This window comes from Canis lupus, chromosome 17 (assembly GCF_003254725.2).
Source record: "Canis lupus dingo isolate Sandy chromosome 17, ASM325472v2, whole genome shotgun sequence".
Classification (NCBI taxonomy): domain Eukaryota; kingdom Metazoa; phylum Chordata; class Mammalia; order Carnivora; family Canidae; genus Canis; species Canis lupus.
In genome coordinates this window covers 18,321,584-18,339,497 of record NC_064259.1, presented here as the reverse complement: position 1 = coordinate 18,339,497, position 17,914 = coordinate 18,321,584, and the positions used below count along the sequence as shown (strand labels likewise).

At 36.8% G+C, this 17,914-nt stretch overlaps 1 protein-coding gene across 3 annotated transcripts in view; it reads left to right on the top strand.

Annotated features, from left to right (window-relative positions):
* The window catches only part of ATAD2B (ATPase family AAA domain containing 2B), a 158,627-nt gene extending 141,065 nt beyond the window's left edge, over nucleotides 1-17,562 (top strand). For all 3 annotated transcript variants that reach the window (XM_049095411.1, XM_025454544.3, XM_025454543.3), the window contains 6 exons: nucleotides 1,146-1,268; nucleotides 4,544-4,681; nucleotides 7,988-8,671; nucleotides 11,936-12,063; nucleotides 12,391-12,519; nucleotides 14,090-17,562. In XM_049095411.1, the coding sequence (XP_048951368.1) occupies nucleotides 1,146-1,268; nucleotides 4,544-4,681; nucleotides 7,988-8,671; nucleotides 11,936-12,063; nucleotides 12,391-12,519; nucleotides 14,090-14,131 (1,244 nt within the window). In that variant the 3' untranslated portion in view covers nucleotides 14,132-17,562. The remainder of the gene's footprint in view (nucleotides 1-1,145; nucleotides 1,269-4,543; nucleotides 4,682-7,987; nucleotides 8,672-11,935; nucleotides 12,064-12,390; nucleotides 12,520-14,089) is intronic.
* The last annotated feature ends 352 nt before the right edge of the window (nucleotides 17,563-17,914 follow it).

The following is a 17,914-nucleotide window of genomic DNA, read 5'->3' as shown; positions in this document are numbered from 1 at the left end:
AGATCATGACCTGAGACAAAATCAAGAGTCAGATGCTTACCTGACTGAGCCACTCAGGCACCCCTTGACTTGACTTTTAATATTTCAGAGTTGTGTAGCTCTTGGGAGCACTTTTTATGTTGTGTTTTTCATGAATGAGGGCTTCTCGATTAGTGTAAAGCCGAGACTTAATGTAAACATCAGGTGTGGTTTACCTAATAGTGTGTGTATTTCTTTCCTGGATCTACCTACAATTGCAGTTTTTGCAATTTTTGGCTTAGAGTGCTTGCTATATTTTTTGTTTCTGTCACAGATTTTTATTTTTTTTAAGTTTTAATTTTTTGTTGTCACAGATTTTTAATAAGTCACTTTTACTTAGGATATATTATATTCTTCATAGTTTTGACCAGTTTTCACTTATGGAGAAAATTATGTAAGATTTTCTGAATTCTCAATATCCATCTATAGAAACTCTGGTACTGGGCATATGGTGAATATTCTCCGAATCTCTTAAAATTTTTATTGAAAATCATGTTTTTGTTTTTTAAAACATAAAATCAAGTTTTGTGTCTTTGAGATAATGATTTATTAAATAGGCTTATTAGTACAATTGAACCAGAACAGCACAGTTTGAACTACATAGGTCCCACTTCTACATGGATCTTTTTTTTTTTTGTAAATGCAGTACAGTACTATAAATGTATTTTCTCTTATGATTTTCTTAACATTTCCATTTCTTTAGCTGTATTGTAAGAATACAGTATATGATACATTTAACATACAGGATATGTGTTAATGGACTATTTATGTTATCTATAAGACTTCTGGTCAGCGTTACTATTACTATTTACTATTACTAGTAAATTTTGGGGGGGGGAGTCAAAAGTTACAGGTTTTTGACTATGTGGAGAGTTGGCACCTCTAATCCCTTTGTTGTGCAGGAGTCACTTGTACTTTGAAGTTCTAAAAAATAATTCAGAGAATTATCAAGGTTACTAAATAGCTTATTATATTTTTTACTCATCATTTAAATGAACCTGTTTCTCACCTGGAAGTGCTTTTTACAGTTTTATTTAAATGTGTTCTTTTCTTTCTCTTTTTAAGATACCCTTTGTTAATGTTATTTTATTTATCTATATAATAAAGTATACCAACTTTTTTAACAGATAAAATAATTAGGCATAGGGCTTGTACCCTGAAGGACACAGCACATGCCATCATTGCAGCTGAATTGGATCCAGAATTTAATAAACTCTGTGAAGAAATTAAGGAAGCTAGAATAAAAAGAGGTAAGTTTATAGAAATGAACTTGCTTCTGAAGACCAAGAATCATTGTTACTGAATGATGTTTCTTTAGGCTTGCTGACATTATGAAAATAATCTATATTAAGGCACACACTTTATATATTTTGGTACTAACGTGTCATGTAAATTCTCAAAGGTATTTTAAAATTTTACTTTCTGGGAAAGTTTTAGTGAGTACAGAAGTGCAAATTACAGAAATAAAATTCTTTTTAGTGAAATTTTTTTTGTAGAAGTGTATCTGTTAATTTTTATTCTTAAAGGATTTAGATAGACTTTCATATCATAGAGGGTTTACTTTTTATTTTTATTTTTTATTTTTTATTTTTTATTTTTTTTTAATTTTTTTTAATTTTTATTTATTTATGATAGTCACAGAGAGAGAGAGAGAGAGGCAGAGACATAGGCAGAGGGAGAAGCAGGCTCCATGCACCGGGAGCCTGATGTGGGATTCGATCCCGGGTCTCCAGGATCGCGCCCTGGGCCAAAGGCAGGCGCCAAACCGCTGCGCCACCCAGGGATCCCGAAGGTTTACTTTTTAAAAGTTTTTAGGAATATTGTTTTTTTTCCCTATTGACATTTATGTGCAGTTCTGTTAATATAAAATTAACAGAACTAGCAAATGTGGTTTGTTCAGTGTATAATCCTGTCCTTGAGGAACTCAGTAGGAGACAGAATTATAAAACAAACCAATACAGTTGAAGTATATGAGTTGGTTGAAACATGTTTATAGCACAGAGGAGGAGACTTCCTGTTATGGATCTCAGTGTATTTCATCCAGAGTTTGGGGAATGAAAATATAGGAGTGTTGTCTCTAGTGGAGTGGGAAAAGAGAGGTAGTGACAGAGGAGGGGGAGGTATTTGTAACCAGAGCAGATTAATAGCATATGTAAAAGCACAGAGATGTGAAATAACATGATATATTTGAAGAACTGCAAACTGTGTGGTATTGCGGAAGCTGTACAGAATGGGAAATAGATCTCAAGAGGTGAGCTGAGTCCAGGACATTGAAATTAAGAAGCTTTTTCCCTACTTCTTAGGCCCTCCCTGGTCACCTAATTTAAAATAGGCTCTGGTCACCATAGCATATAGCATTTTGTCCTTTTTTTTTTTTTTTTTTTTTGTCTCTTTCCCTTATTTGGAATAGAAGTGTTGTGAATGGTTTGTTCATAGCTCTACTGCAGTCCCTAGAATCTGTCCTATAAATATTTGAATGAATTGATGCCAATGCTAAGGAGCTTAAGACTTTATCCTGTAGGTCAGTGTTTTTCAAAATATGTGTGCCTAACACCCACATCAGCTTATTAGACTTAGGGAATTAGATTCTCTGAGAGTAGTAAGGCTGAGAAATCTACACTTTAACAAACTATTCACGTGTTTTTTTTGTACACTAAAGTTTGAGAACCATTGCCATAGTCAATATGAGTCACTGAAATATTTTAAGCTGTGGAATGAATTGGTAAATTGCTTTGGCAGCAGGAAATAGCAAGGTCAATGTGGCAGGATAGAAGGATGGACCAGTTGAAAACTGTTGGAGCCAGTTTGGAAAACAGTTTGGCAGTTTCTAAAAAATTAAGCATAACATTTACCATATGACCCAGTGATTCTACTCCTGGAAACAACCCAAGATAAATGAAAACATATGCTTGTATAGAGACTGTTCAAACAACTAAAAACTGGAAACAATGCAAATGCCTATCAACCAGTGAATGGGTAAGCAAAACAGTGTATCATACAATGGCATACTGCTCAGTCATAAAAAGGAACAAACTACTGATACATGGTACGACATAGGTGAACTTAGGAACGTTATCCTAAGTGAAAGAATCCAGTTATAAAAGACCACCTGTTTGGTGTGATTCCGTTTATATGAAACGTTCTTTTGTAAAGTATGTGGAGGCAAAAAGTAGATTCGCTGGGGCCTGGGATAGTTAACCAAAAAATTGGGCTGCTGTGGTGATTGCAGAGCTCTGTAACTATACTAAAAATCATTTAATGGTATGCTTCAGATGAGTGATTTTTTTTTTTATTATTATGTAAGTTGCACCTCAATAAAGCATTTGGGGGGAAAAGTTGTTGGACTTGTGCAGAGTTTTAATTCGTGAAATGGGAATGGATATAGGATCAATGCAGGAGAGATTTGGGGCATGATTGGAGGCCATTGGGAAGGGAAGGAAGAGTCAAAATTGGCTGCCCATATTACAGGTTCAGTGACTTAGTAGATACTAGTACTACCAACAGAGATAGGGGAATATCTAACTGGAAATAGGGATGAACAGGTATTTTTTTTTTCTCTTGAACAGGTTTTTTTTGGTGGGGAAAGATAAACTAATTACCTTTAATTTGACCCATCATTAGGATATACAGTTGGATACATAAGATAGGCAATTGAATATATGGGTCAGAAGCTCAAGAGATGCTTGGGCTAAATATGTAGATGTGGGAATTATTATGTAATGGTGATAGAAGCTGAAGGGATGAATGATACTTTTTGGTAGAAGGTATAGATCAGAGTGAGAAGAAAAGAAATTCCAGAGACAACCCTGAGAAACACCATTTAATGACCATATAGAAGAGACAAGTCTTGTGAGGGAAAATGAGCTGGGGTGGTTTTTCTTAGAAAGATCAGTGTAGGAAAACCAAACTTACTGCAATGTGTGTGACAGACAGCTAATACCAGATGAAAACAGTTCTTGTGAATGGGGTTTAATGGTCTAACAAACACACATTCTAAGATGGCAGAAATAATAACTTTTAGACAATATATATATATTTTTAAAGATTTTATTTATTTATTCATGCGAGACACAGAGAAAGAGAGAGAGAGGCAGAGACACAGGCAGAGGGAGAAGCAGGCTCCATGCAGGAAGCCCAATGTGGGACTTGATCTCGGGATTCCAGGATCACGTCCTGGGCCGAAGGCAGGCACTAAATGGCTGAGCCACCCAGGGATCCCCTTTTAGACAATATATTACTATTGTCCTACAGTCATAACAATGTATAGTTTTGTAAATTAAACCAAGCAAATAGGTTCCTTTGTTAAGCATGGGCTGCTAGGTTATTTTGTTAAGATTTTATATCTAGTTTCTTTACTATCTTAAAACAAAAGGTACTGCTTTCATCTGGATTATGAACTGTCCAGGTGTAATTAATGACTAAAACTTGGTTCTATATTTCAGACTTTTTTTTTTTTTTTTTTTTACCTTGTTGGTTTATGTAGTTGGGAATATTTAAATAGGTGTTGCTTATCTTCTGCCTGCAGGCTTATCAGTAACAGCAGAACAAATAAATCCTCATGGCACTGGAGCTCGGAAGACAGAAACTAGAGTTGAAGAGGCATTTCGGCACAAACAAAGAAATCCATTGGATGTTTGGCATAACTCTGCAAATAAATGTGCATGTGAGTGTTTGAGACCATGTTATCCAGTAGTGGGAACAGCTGAGAAGGATGCAAATTTGTTAGGAGCTGGGGACACAAGCCAGGTGCTGCTGTGTTCCCTCAGGTCTTCTCTCTGTTCAGAGAAGAGCTTGTGCAGTAGGATGTGGAATCGGAAGTCTACTTCTGTAACTGCATTTGCTCTTTTCTATCTACATTTCAGTCCTTGCTGCTGTTTATTGAACTAGGTTTGAATACTTTCAGCTTTAAACTTTGGTTTTTGGACAGAGATGTGGAGCCAGCAGACTTTCTATCTACTCCTGCCTCCAGCCTTAAACCTTTGCTGTGTAATATATAGGATGTTCTCTCTATGGTGGAAAATGGCAACTGTGACTTAAAAGAGTGGCCATTGTGACAGTAGGAAGTTGATTTTCCTAAAAGAATATCTTGTGCTCAGTTTGAAGAATCTATACAGCCTTTTAAAATGTAGTTTTAAGTGAGATATGTTTAGAAAGGGAAAATTCAGTGTTCTAGGTTTTCTTCACTTTTCCTCGTACATGGTGATTTATAAGATTTCTGAAAGACCATTGTTAACGAACACAGCATCTTCCTAGTATAGTCCATATGTTTCGCCTAGGTAGCCACCCCTAGAAGGTATATGCTAGTCTGGTATAAAGATGGTTGTACTATTGAAACTGTCAGTAAGGCTGGCCATAATAGATTCTTTCACCAGTGGCACTGAATTTGAATGAATGAACCAGACTCTCTCTCTCTCTTTTTTTAAAGCTCTTCTCTTTGTGATAAATGATACTCAAACGTGAGAAAATTTGAAGGACTTAGTGGTACATTTGTTTCATGAAACCGATTAAAGCTATTTGGTGTAGTTATTTATATCTTGGATCATGACCTGGATTATATAATGTAGCACTCTAATTTAAACCTTGAAGGCCTGTACATTCTCTGCACCTGATATAAATATTTACTAAAACCCATTATTGAAAATTGGCTTTAAGCAGTGTAAGTTCCTTTAAATGTAAATGTAACTTTAATCTACAAATGTGAATTTTGTTTTCTCTTACCAGTAGATGGCATATGTGACTCATCATTTGTCTCTTTTACATTAATTTACTTGAATTATAAATCTAAATATCCCTAAGGGAGAGTTGCTTTCCTAAGGTCTTAGTTTTGGAAACAAGCTCAGAGACGCTATAAAAATTGACTCTAAAGATTGTGCCTCCTGTATTGGTTTTTCACACAAAGCGCCCTTGTAAAAGGAAGAGATATGTGCAAGATTAGTTCCGTAAATGGATGCTACTACCACATGCCAGGTGCTGTGGAGATATAGCAGTGCCTAAAACAAAAATTCCCATTCTTTTGTAGCTTATATGATCAATTTCTCTATTTTACCAAAATCATACTCACCATTAGAAATAATTATGTAAGGAGGAGGGAAATCTCTCTATTTTGACCTCTTCCCAAATGAGAAGATTTTCTTTGTTCTCAGCTGTGATGAAAGTGTTAGAAATAAACTTGCTTCAGTAGGCCGTCTAAGCCTTTGCTTAGTGTACTACAGATCACATAATTGAGCTGGCTCTTGATTGAACAGAGTTCAGCTCTTCTTGCTCTAGAGTTTGACAGCTTAGGAAAGAAAAGGGGAACCTTTTGTGCTTTGGTTGCATGGCTGGAGAATAAGTAAGGTCACAGTGTTTGGAATGACTTGTCAGGTGGTAGAAACCTAACAGCTCTACTTTTTAGAGAAAGAGGAGGCTGAATTTTTTTTTTTTTTCCATTTTTAATGTGAACTGGATTAGTTTTTCATATAGCTAATGGAATGCTTACAAATGCCCATCACTTTTGCTTATATACAGGTTTTAACAGTAAACTAATGCTGAATGTTCTTCTTTAATTACCCTGTAAGTATAAGTTATGAAAACAGAAATTAGGGGGAAAAGGAATGGATAGATGATTCTAATGATACGATTTTGAAGGCAAAATATATTTTGAACCAAATGACTAACTTGAATTTGGGAAATGATTTCAGAAACCTTTAGTAGATTTATTCTTAGATAAGAAAGAAAAGTAATATTTTTAACAATATTTGTCAATTCCTTGTGAATACCTTGGTGTCTTTACAGAGACTCATTAAAGATTAAAGATGAAAGGATGAAAACATATAAACACATATATGTGAAAAAAAACCCCACATATATGTGGAATTAAAGATTCCTGGACTCTTTGTTACTGGAAGTACTCCTAAAGCTCATGACAGTTTCTGGCATCTAAAGTTAAATATAGTCTTTACAACTTCTGTAGGTCTTCCTTTTCACATCACTGACCGAATATTTATTTTCAACATTTTGTTAATGTTGCTGCCTTGATAGCAGAGGGCTTTTTTACCACATTTTCTTCTTCTTTTTTCAAAATATTTTGTTTATTTATTTGAGAAAGAGAGCATGTGAGCAGAGGGAAGAACAGAGGGAGAGGGACAAGTAGACTCTCTGCTGAGCTCAGAGCCCGATGCTGGCCTTGATCTCAGGACCCTGAGATCATGACCTGAGCTGAAATCAGGAGGAGACAGACACTTGACTAACTGAGCCACCCAGTGTCCCCCTCTTTTTACATATTTTCAAATAACAGCTGTGAAACCAATTGATCCTACTTGGTGAACCATTTATAATAGAAGAGGCTAACCAGTTGTCAAACCATTGTCAATAAGCTTCAAAGGGTTTCTCTCCACTACTGTACTTAATGGGAGTGATTCCTTCTTCTGTAAGGAGAGACAGTGGATAGTTCTTTGTGGGACACCAGTAACTGTTCTGTCTTGGTATACTGGATCATATATTCACTTTCTTTCATTGTGTAGGAGCTTTTGGATGATTTTGTTGGCAAAGCACTCATTTTCCTGGTGGAAATCCAGGGCTATGGCCTCCAGTTTTCTAGGTAGCCTGGGAATGTGGTCAGTTACTCCGTAAATGTACATATTATATGCTTGGCCCCTGGATGTTAGGAATTGGGAATAGCTCTAGAACAGAATCAAGGATAATAGAAAAAAAATTAATGCTGGATAAACTCAAACTCAAATTTTTAAAAAAGTTCATTCTTCAGAATTCATCCCTGACTTCTTATTCATTCTGCTCATAGGTTGTGAGGATTAGTCAGCATAGATGTCAGGAGCTAAGTAATTCTTGTGTATTACATTGGTGTGGGTTTGCTTTCTTTTGAGTCTTAAATAGCGAACATTTGTAAAACAAGTTTTGCACTCTGTTTTATTTCTCTGTATGTATCTGTTTCTACATATCTACATACCTCTTTTCCTTCTCTCTAAAATAGTTCGAGTTCGGAGAAAATCAAGGCGGCGATCACAGTGGGGTAAAGGAATTATTAAGAAAAGGAAAGTCAATAATTTAAAAAAAGATGAAGAAGACACCAAATTTGCAGACTATGAGAACCATACGGAGGACAGGAAGTTGCTAGAGAATGGAGAGTTTGAGGTAAGCACTGACTGCCATGAAGAAAATGGAGAAGAGACCGGAGACCTCTCTATGACCAATGACGAATCATCGTGTGACATCATGGACATGGACCAGGGGCAGAGGCTTGACAATGGAGCAGGCACAAAGGAGAACTTTGCATCTACTGAAGAGGAAAGTTCAAATGAGTCTCTGCTTGTCAATAGCAGCGGTTCTCTAAATCCAGAACAGACATCTAGGAAAGAGCCTTTCCTCAAAGGAAGCTGTCTAAATGGTGAGGCCTCCACTGACAGTTTCGAAGGAATACCAGTTCTGGAGTGTCAAAATGGCAAAGCTGAAGTAGTTTCTTTCTGTGGTAGTGGAGACAAATGTAGTTCTGAACAAAAGGTTGTCCCAGAGGACCAGTCAAAAGAAAAACCAGAAACTTTGAATGAACATCCTGGAGATGATCCTGAGAAACTAGAGGCCCTGGAATGTAGCAGTAATGAGAAGGTAGAATCCAGCCCTGAAGTGGAGGTTAAAGATGCAGAACTGGATAAAGAAGGTAGAGCAAATATTTTTTAAAAATCTTCTGAAATTTGAGAGTCTGGAGTTCACCAGTTGCATATTTTGTTTGGTCCCCAGTCAGTAAGCAAGTTATACCCCTCTGAGAATCTGTTAAAGTTTTGATCTTTTTCCCCTAGGAAGGTATATATACACATGCCTAGTAAATTTTGCTAGAAATTTCAGAGTGTTATGGTCCAGAATGAGTTGCTTTCCTTTTTGTGTGTGTGTGTATGTGAGTTGCTTTCCTGACTGCTTATTTTTTTTTGCCTCCCACCTGATTATTATTCCTATCCTAATGGATTTATGGCTAAAGGCTGAGTAAACCCACAGATATTAAGAAGATGGAATTCTAATAAGAATTACTGGGGTGGAGTAGGCTGGACTGAGAAGATTTGGATACTGAGCAGTGTGGTATGCTGTGCTCATGTACGCTCGCATTAAATTACCACTCCTGTTCATTACAATCATGTGACTTTGAGCTGGTTACTTATGCTCTCCAACCTTGTTTTTCCATCTTCTAAATTAAACTTCAGAGTGTTGTCACTGTGGGGATTAAATAAGTCATGTATATTAATCACCTCTTCTTGTACCTGGCACATACTGAGCTATATTCATTCCAGGCATTCATTGTTAGTTGAATCTACGGGATGTTGAGTCTAAGAGGCTCCACTGCTTTGTAAAGCCAGTGGTATAGGAAGCAGCAAGAACCCACAGTGTTAGATCTACTTTGTTCTCATAGACTCAGAGCACTCTGCAAGCCCCTGCCTTCCTAGGGTCTATATGATTCTTTTAAGAAGAAGCAGAAAAGGGGGCCTGGGGGATCCCTGGGTGGCTCAGCGATTTGGCGCCTGCCTTTGGCCCCGGGGCGTGATCCCGGAGTCCCGGGATCGAGTCCCACTTCGGGCTCCCGGCATGGAGCCTGCTTCTCCCTCTGCCTGTGTCTCTGCCTCTCTCTCTCTCTCTCCATGTCTATCATAAATGGATAAATCTTTAAAAAAAAAAAAAAAAGAAAGAAAGAAAAGGGGGCCTGGGAGTTTCTAGCCCTGCTTTGTTTATCATTCTTTAGCCCGTTGTGAGATGGGGTGAGTTAGAGATCTACTCTTCGAATATACATTTTCATACTGAACAGGTACTCTTCCTACACTAGAATATTTTGAAATTCTGTCATGTTTTCTCAGTTGTGTGGAATATATATACCTTTAGCCTGGGATTTGGGCTATGTGGGAGAAGTTTTTTTTTTTGCTGCCAGGTTTTGAGCCCTCTAGCAGAATTAGAAAGTAGGAAGATACTATTCAAAGTCTTAGAATTCTCCTAATGGATAAAGAGAGATATTTGTGTATTATTCTTAAATGCTACCTGTTGAGAATTTTTCTTTTACTTCAATATTTAATAATAGAAGGTGGTTGAAAGAGCAGTATTTATTTTGGTATTCATTTATATTCATCATACAGGCAGAACTTTAAACATGTATTAAAGTTGGGTTAAGTAATGACTGGGACAGAGTGGAGAGAAGGGGAGAGAGCTTCCTGATGAGGCTTTGGATATAAGCTGAGGAGTCCTTTTTAAAAATGTTCCTTCACTACGAGATTTTAGTGTGCTTGCAGAAAAGATTTATTTATTTATTTAATTTTTTGCAGAAAAGATTTAAATTAATATTATATTCAATTGGTTATCTAAAAACTTTAAAGATATTTGTTGTATAAAAGCCTTACCTGAAGTTTTTTACTTGTAACTCTCAGGGCAGTATTACAGTGCAAGTTCTCAGGTTCCTGGATGTCCATAGATAGGGTAATGAGTATCTGTAAGGTCTTTTTTTTTTTTTTTTTTTTTTTAAGATTTTATTTATTTATTCATGAGAGACACAGAAAGAGAGGCAGAGACATAGGCAGAGGGAGAAGCAGGCTCTCTAGGGGGAGCCTGATGCAGGGCTTGATCCCAGGACCCCAGCGTCACACCCCGAGCCAAAGGCAGATGCGCAACCACAGCAGCTACCCAGGTTCTCTGGATCCTTAAGGTCTTAACAAAACACTTAGCTTATGTTAATTGAACTATAAATAAAGGCTTTCACTCTAGATGCTGTCTGAAAGATAAAATTTCTTTGCTACATGGAAGTATGTTTTCCAAGGTAATATTTTGGTTCTTTTATTATTTGTATAGCAAGCATTGATGAGAGGGAATTGTTTATAGATGTGGGAATAAGAGGACTAATGCAGGAGGGAGGGGGAAGGTTTTCCTTAGCATTTGTTGATGTGGGCCAGGTCCTGTAAAAAGTTCTGGAACAGTTTGAGTTTGTGTTCCTTCCTTCTTGTCCTCCTCTTAGAGTATTCCTGACTAGGGGATCATAGGGCTCAATGGCCTATCTACCCATTCAATCTCTCAGGGTGCCTAGTACTGTCAGATTATTGTTAGCCACCTCAAAATATGTTGTTTGTTTGTTTGTTTTTCCCAGTGTAGTTGGTCTCAGTTTGATGTTGAGAGGAAAATATTATAGTAACTCACTCTGAGGTAGGAAAGATCATTAGCTCTATTACACTTTATTTATGTTTTAAAAGATTTTATTTATTTATTCATTCATGGGAGACACAGAGGCAGAGACACAGGCAGAGGGAGAAGCAGGCTCCATGCAGGGAGCCGGATGTGGGACTCCATCCCAGGACCAGGGGATCACACCCTGAGCCAAAGGCAGGTGCTCAACCACTGAGCCACCCAGGCAACTCAGCCCTATTACACTTTAAATGGACTTGTATTTTTAAGAAAAAAATGTTAGAAGCCAGATCAATTTCTAATAGGAATGTGGGCAGTGTAAAAGAGAAAAATTTCAGTTAATGTTGAGGAAGGGTTTACTTTATTCTATTTTTTACCTTGCAAGGCAAATATGTAGACAGGTTGGCCTCACTTGGTTTGAGTAGCTGCTTTTCTAGGTTGCTTCCCCTCTTCTAGTTCTGAAAGCTCCAAATTTTAAAATGATGGCTATCATAAAGAAAGTGAAGACATTTAAAAGTTAGTACTTAGAGGGGACTATTGCTCTTCTCTTCCTTTAAGTGGATGTGTTTATTAGACGGCCGGCATTCTAGCATGGGTTGGCTTTCTTGGTTGTGGTTTATTTCTCTTCAATTTGGGTTACTTATTTTAAAAAATTATCATTTAAAGAATATACCCTTATTCCAAAAAGTTTTTATGGTGGGTAGAATTTATAGTTGTTCAAGCTTGAGTTTTCTTAACTTTTACTTGCTGCACTTTTTTTTTTTTTTTTCAATTGTAGGTGCTTCTAAAGTAAAGAAATATCGTAAGTTAATTTTAGAGCAGGCAAAAACAACAAGCCTGGAACTGGTTCCAGAAGAACCCTCTGAGCCTGTGCCACCTCTTATAGTTGATCATGAGAGATTGAAGGTAAGCTTAGCTATTCCTAGTCAGTCTTAAATGAATGGAAAGAGATTTGAATATGTTTGTAGGCAGTTGAATAAAGCTAGTTTTGATAATCTCTTGCTTCAAATTAGGAATATACTCTAGAGCTTCTAGTAAAAAAAAAAAAAGTTATGTGTGTTCTGAGGGGTTTAGAGAATGGTCTCAGTAATAAACTAAGGCTTGGAATCTTCTAAATTACGTGTCACCGTTACACCATAGCATATGGTGTCTGTTGCCTGGCCATTTATATATAACTGTTTCAGTGTGAAAATGAAACCAAACTTCATTTTATTCTCTTCTAATTTTTCTTAGAAATTGCTTGATTTGTTGGTAGATAAAAGCAACAATCTGGCAGTTGATCAACTTGAGAGATTATATTCTCTTCTTAGTCAGTGCATCTATCGTCATCGTAAAGATTATGACAAATCACAACTTGTAGAGGTAAGTGCTCAGTTCATCCTTAGAATAAACAAATATGTGCTTTCACTTGTCCCAAAGAAAAAAGAGGGAAACATTTTTTAGTCTATATCTTTCACCAAGTAACTGAGGAATATTTTGAAGTTTTAAGATTAGAAGACTCATTAAGACTTAGAGTTTGCAGAATAAATTTTTTTTTAAGGATTTTATGTATTTATTCATGAGAGACAAACAGAGAGAGAGAGAGAGAGGCAGAGACATAGCAGAGAGAGAAGCAGACTCCATGCAGGGAGCCTGATATGGGACTTGATTGCAGGACTCCAGGATCACACCTGAGCTGAAGGCAGACACTCAACCGCTGAACCACCCAGGTGTCCCAGAGTAAATCCTTTCTGTTACCATTTTGTCTCAGGACAGAAATAATCTGGGATTCTTTTTTTTTTTTTTAAAGATTTATTTTTATTTATTTATGATAGACATAGAGAGAGAAAGAGGCAGACACACAGGCAGAGGGAGAAGCAGGCTCCATGCCGGGAGCCCTACGCGGGACTCGATCCTGGGACTCCAGGATCCGCCCTGGGCCAAAGGCAGGCGCGAAACCGCTGAGCCACCCAGGGATCCCTGGGATTCTTTGTTTATCAAAATGGAACTTAGCATGTCACAATTCCCTTGTCCCTTGCTTATTGGTGACATCACTGAGCGTATCATTTGGGCGGGTTGATTGTGGGGATGGCCTCAAGTCTTTACTGCTGCTTCGTAGGCAGCCACTGCTGGTTAAGGGAGTTGGCCTAGAAAGTGAGACCTGTTTGCCATCCCATTAATGATTAAAGAGAACTTAAAAGTCATCTCATTCATCAGATCTAGGTTTAGGAGATGGCCACATGAAGGAGTGGTTGTCCTTTTGCTTAGACACTTTCAAGGTGAACCATTCTCTTTCTTTTCTTAAAGATTTTATTTATTTATTTGAGAGAGAGCAAAGACCGTGAGTGCAAGCAGGTGGAGGAGCAAAGGGAGTCTTGGAACCTTGTAATCTAGGGGCCTTGTTTAGGGAAAGAAGGGATCTATAGCAAAATCACCAGTGAATGGCATTTCTTGTGATGTTGGCAGTGACTCTTTCTGGCTTTTTTTTCCTTCTCCTTTTTTTCCCCCAGCTCTGATTAAAGTGAATAGCAGTGGGAACAGGTACATTTTACTTTGGGTACAAGTTTCATTATCCTGAATACATTCATTTTGCTTTGGAAAATGAGTAAAGGAAGGGCTCAGGCTCTGGAGTGAGGCTACCTGTATTCAGATTCTGACTTTGTTGTTTATTAGCTGACAAATTATTTATCTATACAGATTTCTTCGTACAATATCTGGCATAATAAGTACTCATTGAGTGATACTAGCATCATCCTCATTAGCCTAACTATCAAATAGGCATTTGGAAGTGTCTAGGGCAGATAACCTGCAGAGTAGCTATGGTATTATAATCAGGAAAATACTTAAAGTTTAACTTGTATCTAAAATTCTTTCTCTAAAAAGTTAAAGTGAATTTCCCCATAATACTTGTCTTTTCTTTAATAGATAACATGCACTTTTTTTCCCCTTGTAGGAGATGGAAAGAACAGTTCATATGTTTGAGACATTCCTATGAACTTTTCAAGATGAGTGGTTTATCCTCTCCAATCTGCTCCTGACAGAGCAGTCTTCTGAGCCATTCAATTTCAAATTGCACCAATTATGTGCAGAGCCTTGGTGTAAAGTGCTCTCTCACTCATTCTTTCTCTCTGTTGAATTTGGTGCTATTGTCTCAGGTACCTGAAACCAACCAGCCTACAAGAACCAAACAGAACTTCAGAAACATGTTGTATTTTCCACAAATAAAAAATACAACCCCACAGATTGGAGATTTTGGTGCTACAGAAACTGCTCTCACTTCTGCTCCTCTTTTCGTGCACTCTCTTTTGGAGACTTCTCTCTTAGGGAGCAGACCAGCAAACACGAGGAAACTGGATGGGGCAGTTCTAACTGTGTTGAGTTGTTTAAACAGTGGGCAACCTGTTTTGTTTTGTTTTGGTTTCTTTTTCCTCCTTTCTACTCCTTTTAGCATATTTGTTTTTATTTTTTCCTCTGGGTAATGGACTGAAACCTGTTTTAGAGTTGGCTACGGTATATTCTGGTGGGAAACTGAAGAAACTGGATGAAATTAGATTAGGCTCTTTAGAACTGCCTTTAATGTGCCTTTTAATTCATTTGAGAAAGATAAGGCTAAACAAAAGAATGGGCTTGTTTGTAGCAAATGAATTAGAATGTCTTTTTGGTCACAACCTTGAAAATAAGTTTTGATACTCTGTCATTAAGAGACAACCAGTGTTTTGGTATAAAATGCCTATCTTGTTTTCAAAACTCAATCAAGACACTCATTAAGCCGCACGATGTACTAAAATGGTAAGTTTTCCTATGGTCTGTTTCTGTTTAAGAAACACATAATAAAACAACAACAAATAATACACAGCCCACCAAAAAAACTTACACACTTTACAGTATTGCTGACAATGATGACCAGAAACTAGATAGATGGTAACATTCTTTTCCTCTCTCAGTGGCAATTTAATAGCAATTCATGTTTGGGTTCCCAGAGAAGAATGATTTCATGTATAGTAAGTTGTTCCTGTTTTGTTTTAAAGCCAGGACTTGCCAAATGGACAGAAAAGAGGAATTTGTCAGAAGCTCCATAAAATTCATTTTTTTTAATGCATTGTGCAGGTGAGCTCTGGTATGGTCCTTGAATAACAGTATTAATGTTTAAATCCCTTAACCATAAGCTTACCGTCACAACTATTCATTTGGATTAGAACCCATTTTGGATCTTGTTGAGTGATTTCTGTGAATTGTACTTACCTAAAATTAATTATGGGTTACTAGTTTTACAAAAACTTTCTACAAATTTGGGGACACAGTCTAGGCAGTTACAAAGAGGCAAAGGGAATGCAGTGACATTTTTTTATCAGATAATTTTTAAACAAAAAAAGTAGAAAATTTTGACAAGTTGGCTTGATATCTTCATTCATTATAGCCGTTAGCTGCAGGTGTGTCTTTCCAATATATGCAACACATGTAGTTTGGGTTTTAAATAGAGCAAATGGTCTTGGACTACTGCAGAGATACTGAGCTACCTCAGCTTTTTGTATTTTAGTTTCTAATAGTGCTTACAGAGTCCTGTAATCACTTTGCCACCGTTTACATGCTGAAGCTAAGGTACTTGTCTCCTTGTCTCCGGCTGTTGGCTGTTTGTTGTGTGCGGATGCCAGTGCAGAAAGCACACCGTAGCCACAGGCTACTGCAGTAATCTTAAGTGCTTCTTTGCATTTACATTAACATTTTGCGCCTTCTAATTATAGCTTAAATTTTTTTAAATGCCACTTTTTTTCTTTATACCTAGTCTATGAAGTTTTCATAATATTCAGTTAGTCATATAACTCAAGATGCTACCCATGTAGACACACTGTATTTTTAAGGTGGGCAAGTGCGATTAACGATGAACCATTTTAAAGGGGAGGTTATTTGAAACCTCTAATTTGATTATTGGGAGGATTTTCATGCTTTCTTTCATATTTATTACCATCATACCAGTTCAGACTATTTTACTGTCTAATACATTAGCATTTTGTATTTTGATGGAAATTGTTACAGAATTTAAAGATTTGATGAAATAAGATGTAGCAGATTTTTTGTAGCAAGTTTCTGCTAAAAGGGTTTTTTGCAAGTCTCAGGTTCTTGCTGCACTATTTTTTTTTAAATATTTATTCCAGTTACTCTAATTCAGAAGCATTCTGTTCAAGTAACAGCAGCACTTGTGAAAGGAAAAAAAAAACGCACATGTTCTTAGTAGGTTACTAAATTTGTACAAGTTAATTAAGATTTTAGCCATCAGTGGGTTTGACAAGGGAAATTTATTTATGTTCAGCATTAAAATGCTTCCAAAAGATCAAGTTTTTTTTATTTTAACCTTGATATTGATGGAGAAATACGAGGCAACCTCAGTATGATAGGAACTGCCACTTTGAACAGATTAGGTCTTAAAGATAAAACCAATCTAATGCCAAGGGGAGAAAAATTAGCTGAAACTGTATCAACTCCTCTGCTCCCCTTCCCCTGTCTCCCCCCAAAAACCACACAGTATACCAGTTTTGCTTACTTTACAGATATCTGGTGGTTCTATAGTTTAAAGCAGCTTGTGAAATTATCCAAGTGGACTCAATTTTGTTTACCTTTCTGTAAGTTCTTAATTTTTGCTGTATAGCATTGGCAAAAATATGTACAAATTGACCTCTGTTCTTATTTCCTATTGTGAGCATTATAAATGATAGCTCCTGTGTAAAACTTTGCTCTCAGATCAGTAAAATATGTATCACAGCACAGCCCAACAATATTTAATGCTCAGCTGTGGGGACCATGGGAGCTTTTTGAAGATGATGAAACCGCACTAGGGTTGAAACTGATGGCCGTGGAATTAATTGTGTTTTTGAGCTTGAATCTCACCTGTGATTAATTTTTTTTGTTTTGTTTTACGTCCTTTCATGACTTGATTTTTCTCATATGCCAATGTATTTGTAGGTTTACTGGATTTTATTTTTAGGGAGTGGGGTGGTAATATCTTCCCATTTTTTGATTAAGTTGGTTCAGCTATGGTGCTATTAAGTAGGTATCTTCAGTGTCAGGTCCCGTAGCTGAATGCCATTGTTATTATAATTATTATTTGTAATCACATTGTAAGCTTGAATTTGGACTTGTACCTGCATCTTTTGTATTTTGTACATTCAGTTATTTAGACTTTGGGAGTCCTTTTTGGTTTCAGTCATGTATGTCTACTTTGTAGATTAAGTAGACTTCATCAACCATGGTCTATTTTGGGTTTATAGTTTAATTTAGAATTGTGTTAAATTGATGTTTTGCATTTGACTTCATTTTACATTAGTTTGAAGTAAATTATTTAATTTTTGAATTCTGGAATTTTGAACATTTACTGTAATTTGTAATATAACTGCTGTGAAATACTTGAATAAAGATGACAAGAAAAACCTGTCTTTAGCCTGATGATGATTGCTGTTGGCTGCAAATGCAGCACTACTGTTCTAAGCCGAACTCACCTGCTGTGCAGCTTGGGCATGTTGATGTTTATTTATCTAGCTGTGTTCGAGGGATGAGGCAAGCATAGGGTACCCCTACTGCTCCGCCATCTTAACTCCTTTTGTTGGCATGTTGATGTTTATTAATAAGCACCTGCCAAAATCTCGTTGTAGCTCTCGGTATTTTTTAGCTAAAAGTTTTTCTGTTGCAGAAGTACAGTTTAATTTCACTTGAAGATTTTCTAAATGTGTTTTATAAAGGCAGATAGATTGCTTTTGAAATTTTTCTGTTTTAAAGAGCTACGGTA